Source organism: Dermacentor variabilis, chromosome 10, assembly GCF_050947875.1.
Source record: "Dermacentor variabilis isolate Ectoservices chromosome 10, ASM5094787v1, whole genome shotgun sequence".
In the NCBI taxonomy this organism is placed as follows: Eukaryota; Metazoa; Arthropoda; class Arachnida; order Ixodida; family Ixodidae; genus Dermacentor; species Dermacentor variabilis.
The window spans coordinates 49,037,325-49,046,968 of record NC_134577.1 but is presented as its reverse complement, the minus strand read 5'-3'; the positions used below and the strand labels follow the sequence as shown (position 1 = coordinate 49,046,968).

General features: G+C 44.5%; 1 protein-coding gene across 1 annotated transcript; it reads left to right on the top strand.

The window, feature by feature from the left end:
- Positions 1–1,715: 1,715 nt before the first annotated feature.
- LOC142560492 (leptin receptor gene-related protein) lies at positions 1,716–9,477 on the top strand. The gene is made up of 3 exons (XM_075672649.1): positions 1,716–1,833; positions 5,039–5,237; positions 8,703–9,477. Exons 1-3 carry the CDS (start codon positions 1,793–1,795, stop codon positions 8,814–8,816), a joined length of 354 nt encoding a protein of 117 aa, XP_075528764.1. The 5' UTR covers positions 1,716–1,792; the 3' UTR covers positions 8,817–9,477.
- Positions 9,478–9,644: the final 167 nt, after the last annotated feature.

Genomic DNA, 9,644 nt, shown 5'->3' with positions numbered 1-9,644 from the left:
TATTATCCCGTGCTTGACAGGAAAGTGACAGTGCACTTTAGCTGTGGTAGCGAATACACAGCTTTCAGTCAATCTGCCAGTTACGCGCCGCTAATTTGGCGCAAGACACCTGTTGCTTGTTCTGTACACTACTACCCATACTATCGACTGTTTGTTTAAATCATGATGCTTGTGCGCAGTATCCAGGTGTCTGCTTTGGCAAGTAGATTGCCATAAAACTGGATACTTCTTTTTAAGCGTTGGCTTTTACTTTGAAACTACAGGAGGCCATAAGGAGCGCGAGTGAAAAAAGCCGACGCAAATAATTTCGCCTTGCAACAATTGCAGATTGCCACAGGAAAGAGTCCCGTTCATTTCAGTCATCAAATGTACCAAGCTGTCATTGGCGCATTGATTAAATAACAAGCACCGAACTGGACAACGCTTTCTTATACAAATGATCTTGTGCAGGGAAAAGCCCAAGAAACGTTTCATCTTCGGAAGTTTTGACTGTTAATGAGTGTTTGTGTGCAGCATGCATTGTAAACTGAGGAAATGCATTGTAAAAGGCTTGGCATCACACACCGAGCCTGTCATTTGCAGAAAGCTAGTAAATGGGAATGTAGCGGTAACTTACGTTGAAAATAACCAAAAATCTCTTGTTCTGCAAGAAATAATTGAACTGGCTAGCTCTGCAAGTTGCATGCACAGCGCTATTGAAGAAGTACCGACATGATATTTTCAACTTGTAATTATTTTCTTTTTGCATTATATAGAGGTCGAAACCCTTCATAAGCGTCAGAGTACCCTAATTAATTTACGTACCATTTGTTTCTATGAAGCAGTTTAAGTTTTGGTGCATACGTGGTGGATCCACCATGACATGATACTCTGCTTTGTGCCGTACCTGCCATAGCCGTCGCTGCTACGGGCGAGAGCAGCTGGACGAAATGCATGCAGCACTCTTTTTCTTTCACGAAAGACGCTGTGCTTGGTATCAACAGCTAGCAAACAACCTATGGCAGAATCCCACATTTTTGCTTTAAAATGAATTGTCAGTGATTCTAACATAAAATTTATCTTGTGTATATCTCGCTAGAACAAATAACTTCCTTATGGGGTTTTTATTGATGCGGTCACCTGTAACTCTTGTTTCTTATGTCATATTTTACTGGCTACGTGTTAGTGATCAGCTAGGAGTTTGTACGGCGCAGGCGTTGGAAAAGTGACTGTATGGTCCAGCAACGCAGCCTGCATGGGAGCCCCACACGAGTGTGACCAGGGCATCGGTGATGTATCATCACTAAAAGCAGCCATCAAACAGACCCCTAGTACTTAGAACTCGCTTATACAGCTTTGCTTTTTTTTTTTTTTACGTATCATTTGCTCAGATTGGCATACATCTGCAAAGGATTTTTATTTATAAGAAACCCCGTCCATAATGTTATTGCTACACAATGTCAGGGATGTTGCTGTGTTATGACATCACAGTGATGTGGATGCTAAGTCCCGTATTTCGTGAGCAACTTCACTATGAAATTACAATATCTTTTGATTGTTTCACTACCTTCACACTTCCCAAGCGTCACGATTTTATGCACACAAAGCGCATGGGAGAATTTCTTCAAGTTCAAAATATGTGTGTCATGACTTTTTTAAGCACCATTACCTGCATTTATGAACATTTGTCTGGTTTAGTGGAGATTGTTTTTTTTTAACACTAAAAGAAAAGCAGAGGAACGAGCTGTACACGGAGGTGTGTGCTTTTTCTTTTTCCAGGCTTGTTGCCCTTGCCTTTTCGGGGTCAGTGGGCATGACCCTACTAGTGCTGGGATGTGCCCTGCCACAGCCCAGGTGAGTGAGAAATGGAATACTGTATGATTCCACAAGCCAAAACACAATGCACTCCAGCTTCACAGAACAGATTGCAAATCGGCACTTGTCTTTCTGTAGGAAGCATTGCAGTCAATCGGTTGAGGGAGCACTGGTGGCCGCTGTTATCAGGCAGCGATTCCAACATTACACCATGCTCCGATAAATCCAACTTTACCAGCTGCTGCAGTAGATTAGCAACTGTGGTGTTGCACAACTGAGTTCGAGGTCACAGGTATCACCCTGGCCACAGCGGTCGCATTTCGATGGGGGCCAAAGTGCAAGAACACTTGTGTGCTTAGATTTAGGTGCACATTAAAGAACTCCAGGTGGTCAAAATTAATCCAGAATCCCCAACTACGGTGTGCCCCGTAATTGGATCATGGTTTCAGCATGTAAAACCCCAGAATTTAATTTTTAGCTCTGACTTACCAGTGCAAAGGCTGGTAAAAGTTAATTATCGTGATGTGAAGTTGCTCTGGGCAATATAGTATAAAAAATGCCAGAGACACACCAGGCACTTATATAAGCAGAATTTTATTGCATGACTATAATTGGTATCATGTTAATCTCATACTTTTTCACAAGACCGAGGCGTATTTGTTTATAACATACTTCACAGTTTTTTTCCAGGATTAATTAAGAAGTTGTGCGTGCATTTGCAGAAGCCCCTCAAAACGATTTGGGTATGCTCTAAAGAGCCCCTCACCAGGCCCTATCGGAAATTTTGGTTACGTACTGAAAGTTGTGAGGCGCCGTTTAGTGAGTGTTTTACCACAAGGATCTTTTTTATATTTAGTTCATTATTAAAAGAGGCAGGAGAAATGAAATGCTGCATTGCCAGCACTCTCTCCTGCCTCAACTAGCATCTGCAAGCGACTTTGCTTCTCTGCCTTCTCTCACATCTGAGTCGAGGGGCCAGGTCCCATCTGTGGTGCGAGCACAGTTACCCTTCTTTCTTTTTCTCTTCTGTTATTGCTGCATGGTGCACTTCCAGGGGCGATATTGTGCGTTCTGTATTGCATGGTTTATCGAAGTCGCATGCCCTATTCAGCGACATTGCAAGTCTTGCATGGAGGCATTTGTGCATGTGACCTTGACTCTGTGGCCAGAAGCGGGATGCCCTCGAGGGAAAGGGCGCGCAAGGCTTCATTTGAAATTTCAGCTGCTTTTGCACGTTGCAGCCATTTGATACTTGGCAGACACGATTGCCACTACGTTGTGGACGGGCTGTGCTTGTCACGCTTTGTGCTACTCGTAGGTTTGCACATGAAAAAATAAAGTTAAACACTAGCGCTATGTGCTTTCCTTAGCTTTTTCTTGTTGATGCGAGACAGCATCAAGTCACAGAGATGTATTCCAGATGCGTTTTATTACTTGGGCTTCAAGCTGTCTTATTAGCTGTCAACATAGACTGTCTCTGCTGAATTGGAACATGCCCTTGGGATGTTAAGCCCCACAATCCGGTTTGACTGAAATGTCCTGGTGCCATTAAAAGCCATCAGTGATCATCAATGTTTCTAGAATTATTGTTGCAGCAAGCAGTGGGATCGTTTACCATGTGTATCTTGTATATTAGTTGCCATGTTTGTAGTGAGAGTGTGTTGGCTTGTCCTTGTAATTTATTATTATTTTGCAAGTTACTGCCTTGTCCTCAATATGCTGCGTGCAGAAAAATAAACTTAAAGCTTTCATGTGGACTGCTTTGCATATTCAGCTTGCTTACCATACTGAAGGTTCAGCTCTGCCTGAAATATCAGTGTGAGGCTGCAGTACTGGTGGTGACATCTTGTAATGCTTTGTTCAAACAAAGTGTGTAGAGCTCTTATTGCCCCGAGCAGCAAGGCAACCTTCATAAACAAGATTATCTTAAAGTTATGGTTCTGTCTTGCTTCTCTGTTTTACATTATCCTACGAGAAATGTTGTGTTGCACAAGAACATTGAGTTTGTTGTAGTTGAATATAAGAAACCAAGGCTGACCTTCATATTAAAACGCATCTTAACTTGAAGCCCATGCTCGACTTGATCTAAATAATGCCTGTTGTGGACTTGCTGAAACAAACACAATGAGCATCTTGGGCACGTTCACGCCAGGCATCATTTAGATCAAGTCAAGTGTGGGCTTAAAGTTAAGATGCATTTCTGAATATGTGGATTATTCTTTGAGTGACAAAAACGTACCTCTACTGGATGAGGGCTGGCTTTTAATAACCGTTTGTCTTCTGCTTCTCGTAAGAGAGCGTAATTTAAAGCTTGCAGTCTTTGTGTGCCATTCACGGCCATAGTCAATGAGGCTGATGGGCCTCTTTGGTATTTCATGCTGCTGTTTATTAAAGGCCAACTGCAGAGAAAGCTAGGCTGCATAAAAGCCCCAGTTTCATATATTGTAGGTACAGAGTAGCCTCTATGCAATATTTTATGTTTGAAGTGTGAGCAGATGCGTCTCAGAAAACTTGCGGATTCACACAGTTTTTATACCAAAACCGGAGAAAATGCCATTACTGCTTGCTGGAGGCAACACATGACTCGGAGCTCCCGATTCTTTGGCATGACCTCGAAGGTTGGGTGCCGCCCACAGCTGCTTGTGGCGTGCCGTAAAATTTCGGAGGCAACGTGCTGGGAATTGCGACATATCCGCTGACCACGAGATTCATGTGTTCTTTGCTTATGTGCTATGTAAAGGCTGATAATAAGAAAACAAAACAATTACCAGCCCTCCAGCATTTCCATGATTGCTTCATACGTACTACTCACTTATTACCAATTTAGCAGAAGTGACATTCCATTGCAGTTGGCGTTTAAGGTTGTTACATGGAAATTCAGTTTCACATTTGCAGCAGGTGGCAGTGGTACTGCTAAATGAGACACAGAATGTTGCTTGAAGTGGCTATCCTCTTGCAGCATGCCTCTGTGTGCAGATAATGATCTAGCTGCAGCCCTTCAGTATGGGCGACCATATACTAAATGGATTGAATGGCTACAGTTGAATCTTCTTATAAGTCGCATCCGACATGATAGTAGCTTCATTATAAGCATGTATTGGTTATGTGCCGATATTGGCTAGAAACATTATGGACGCCCTTCATTATATTTGTGTTTGTTATTACCAAGGTTCAAATGTATCAGAATAAGGACATGCCACTGTCAGAGCTGGATTGAGACATGTGGTACAATTGTAATGTGCAGCAATTGGTACCCCTTCTTCGTGGTGCTGTTTTACGTGCTGTCGCCGCTGCCCACGTTGATAGCGCGCCGCTTCAAAGAGGATGTGGCGAGCTCAAGCGCAGCGCAGGAGCTGGCCTACTTCATCACCACCGGCATCGTCATCTCGGCCTTTGGCCTGCCCCTGGTGTTGGCACGGTCACCCTCAGCACCCCACGCCGTGGTAGGAGATTCCTTCCTCTGGCACACAAACATTTTGTGCACACGAGACAAATTTTATTGATAAGGTGGCCATACTCCCCAAATGGAAAGATGTGATTGCATACCTGCCAACTCTGCTGAATGTTTCATAAATTTACCGTAAAAACCCGCGTATAATACAAACCTGCATATAGTAAGAGGGGAAATTTTTGGGACGCAAAATGGAAAAAAAAAAAAGCTTTATCCGCATGTAATATGAGTTAGGAAAACTCGAGGAAAACATTTATTTAAATTGCACTCCGCACTTCAATCACTGTCTTCCTTAGCTGCGCTCTCTTCGGATAGTTCCTTGTCGGACTATCTTCCCTGGGGTAGTCATCCTTCGTGCCATCGAGCGTGTTCGAGATGCCGCACTTCTTTAATGCGTGACGTACAAGGTCCTCTGGTTTGCTGGCCCATGCGTCCACAATCCACTTGCATAGCGTGGTTGGCGAAGCCTGCTTCAGCCGCCCGGTCGGCGTAACTACAGGCTCACCTGAGCGCATCCAATTTGCATAACACTGCTTGACCGCATCCTTGAACGGCTTGTTCACGCAAACATCTAAAGGCTGCAGCTGAGATGTCATCCCACCCGGGATAACGACGAGTTCAGTGCCGGATTCATGCAACAGCCTCTTCACTGAGTCGACCAAATGGCAACGAAATCCATCCAGCACGAGGATGGACGGGAACGACAACAGTGAGCCGGGCCGCCTGCACCAGACTGACTTTATCCAGTCGAGCACAAGATTCTCGTTCATCTAGCCTTTCTCGTGGCATCTCACGACCACATTTTTTGGCAGCTCCTCACCTTTAGGCAGTGCCTTGCGCTTGAAGACGACATAGGGCGGGAGCTTGCGCCCGTCTGCCATGCACGACAACATGACGGTAACTTGCATTTTCTTGTTGCCAGTGGACCGGACATAAGCTTGTTTAGAGCCCTTTTCGTGCACGGTGAAGGGCGATGGCCTGTCCAGATAAACTGGCGTGTGGTCAGCATTGCTGATTGCCGAATCCAGCGCGGCACATGTAGCGATAAATCCAGTGCTTGCTCGCTTTGAAGGCGGAGCTCGGTAGCAATTTTTCTCTTGCAAGCTTCATAGCTTTTGCCTGCATAAGCTTGACGCTCACAGCTAGATGTCCGGCTCACTGTTGGCGTATAAACTCCGTCGGGGCGAGTTCGATTTCCGGGAATGTCCCACTGTTTGGGCCGCGAAAGCTTCTTCGCGTTTCGGTGCATACTAATGCTTCCCTTGTTGACGCCAAACTGCCTCCCAGCCGCACTGTTGCCGAGTGCTCTTTTCGTGGTCCGGACATCTTGATCGTTCAATGTGGAATAAAAAAAGATGCACTTGGCGAAGTGTGGTTTGAACGTGTGCTACCAAGGTGCGCACTCAGCAATAAAGAAACGATGCTGTAGTCACGCAGCAATAACGAAACCAAGTTGTAGCCACGCAGCAATAAGGAAGCTAAGCCATAGCCACGCAGTAATAATGAAACCAAAACTTCTAGCCCAAATTCCCGACTTAAATTTTCGTTTGGATCCGCTTATAGTACAAGATGAGAATTTGGGACGCTAATAATAGGAAAAAAACCTTGTATTATATGCGGGTTTTTACAGTACTTGAAGCAGGTGAAATTGGCAACAGCAAATCCAGTTAAATATGTCATTGTGATCTAAAAACAGTGTGTTGCTTGTTAATATTCTCTGTTCAAAGTTTGCTGCTTCTTGTCTGCTATGTATAATAGTAAATCATTGTGAAAAAAGTGCATATGTATATCCCGCAAGAGGCATCTGCTCAGGGAAAGCTTAAAAAATGTGTGCTATTCCCGCATTCCACCCTTGGTGCCTTGTCTGCAGGATTTTTACGAATCTTAATGTTCACAAGTTGGCAGGTATGGGACTGTCAAACTGGGATTAGAACAGAGAAAATTGGCTTGTTAAGTTACCGGGAGCACAAGATCAAGGCAAGCAGATTTGGTTTGCAAGGATCTCGTACAATGAAAAGCCAATTCTGTCATGTCACCTTGTTGGCAGTTCACCCACAGTGACGAGGCACTCTGCTCTCACCTGCGTGATGCTCCTTTGCATGCAAAGGTAGCTGCATCCATAGATTAAAAATCAAAGGGACAATGGTATAACAAGGCTACGACAGGAAGGTGAAGAGTGGCTCATGGAATGGCTAGGTGTAGAAGTTGATGGGAAGATTATTTTTAACAGCGGGGCTGTTTAGGGGCTTGCAATGTCCATTCACTGTCAATGTCACCACTCATTCAATGTCGATTCATAGTCAGTGTCATTCAGTGTGCGCATCTCTCACGCCAGGCGAAGGTTCCTCGCTGGGCTGACAGATGGCACCACCGCCACAGCGGGCATCCGTGAGGGAGCGTGCACCAGGTAGTGCGGGGAGAGGAGGAGGGTCATATAAGAGAAAGTGCGCCTATCGGAAGGCCTTTCACGCCATGGATGCCGAACGGTTAGGAGGTCCCAGTGCGCTCGCCGGCGAACTCTAGCTTGTACCCGCCCCAGAAACAGCGGATGCCGAATTGCTAGAATGTCAGTACTCGCTCGCCCGGGAGCGCCAGTGCCATCAAAGAGTGAATAATCCCTCGCTTTGCGCTAGGGAAACATGAACCGCAGATCCTAGCTCAACGCAACGATAAAAATTACAAATGACAAGATTGGAGTAATGAACATTAGGCAATAAATTGAGAGGATAATCACACGAAACCAGTAATTACTCAACAGAATAGATAATCATAACAAAGGAATAGATGCTCACATGAAAAGAACAGATAATCACAAGAAAAGAACAGATACACAAAAGAACATCACAAGCAAAACACAGGGGAACCACAGCGCCACTGTTTCCTCAGATTTCACAAGCGTGGAACTGTCTTTAATTTTTAGGTAAGACGGTTTCATTTTGCATGAGGCTCAGTAAGTACGCTTTGCGTACAGCAGAGTTGGTGGCCTTGAGGGCTATTAATTCATACAGCTTTCATTCGGCATGCGTGAACGGCATCGGTAACTGCAGAGGCTTCTATGTGTTGGATCAGTTGCAAGCTTCTTTCGTGCAACCTGTTGAAAGTACAGAATCACTAATATAATTACAAAGTTTCTTTGACTTTACTGTTGGTCTTGTTTAACTGTAAACCAGTGACAGTACATTATGTACAGTAGTAGTTGCATTGTTTCACATGGTGTCACTTGCAGAAAATGTCCATTGCGATGTGCAGACAAGCATCAGAACACCAAACCTTCTTCCTCTTTTTTGTCCTGTTGTTCATTTTTTTGCCTCTAGCATTGCTCAAGTTCGTTCACCTCAGTGCAGGTTTATGATTGTTTCACAGAGAGTCATAGTAAGCACTACTGCTACAAGGAGCTAGTGCTTTTATTACTTCTTTTATGTTTTGAAAAAAAAAAAAAACCCTACTTTTAATGCAGATACAGTGGAGTGCCTGCGGCCTAGTACTTGCGGGTAACGTCGTTGTGTTCATCACCATCCTTGGCTTCTTCCTGGCCTTCGATAATGACGAGGTCGACTACAACATGTGGTGAATATTGCAGCGGCTGGAGACGAACGACGTATCTGCGTGTGTGTGTGCGCTGGTGAACTTATGGTGCACACTGTACATAGTGTGTAATAAAATTGCCCTCCCACATCCTGCCCTGCAAGCTTTGCGAAGTGGGGCAGGTGAACATTGCGTAGAATAAGTAACCGTTGCTTTATGGATAGTGCAGCCGAAAATTGTGCTTGTTGCGACAAAAGGGGGCTCGCAATACATCCGCTTGCATTACGCTTCTCATGTTGAGCATGGGAGATATAATTTATGTATCCGTTTCTTTGTACAGCATGAAACACCTGTATGCCACGAAGAGACGTCATGGGATCGTTTGTTAAAGACAGTGTGGCTAGAGATCTGTATATTGCATGTTGTGCTTACGACACCAGCATAAGCAGTTCAGGCACTCTGAAAGCAGCCTGTCTCTACCGAGTAGGTGTTTTTGTTGTGGGCTACGAATATGAAGTTGCTCATTTGCTTGGAAATTGACATTTGTCACAATGGTGCCTCTGTTAGTGAATATTTCTGATGTAAGCATTTCATTATTTAATGAGCATGCATCCCCCTTTCAATCACTGTGCATGTGCTAATGAACTGTAAATAACTGGACTTGTAACTGATATATGGGTTTAATAAAATGTGTACGGCACCAAGCTTCTCATGTATCCTGTATTTCTCCTGTTCATGCATTGAGGGTGTCTGCACCATTTAAGTACCATGCCGCCTGGCTACAGATCAGCTCTGCTGCCGTTCAAAAATTTCAATTCCACAGTGTGTGCATTATACATGACGAAGTCATCTTGACAGTTTGACCACTTGCAGC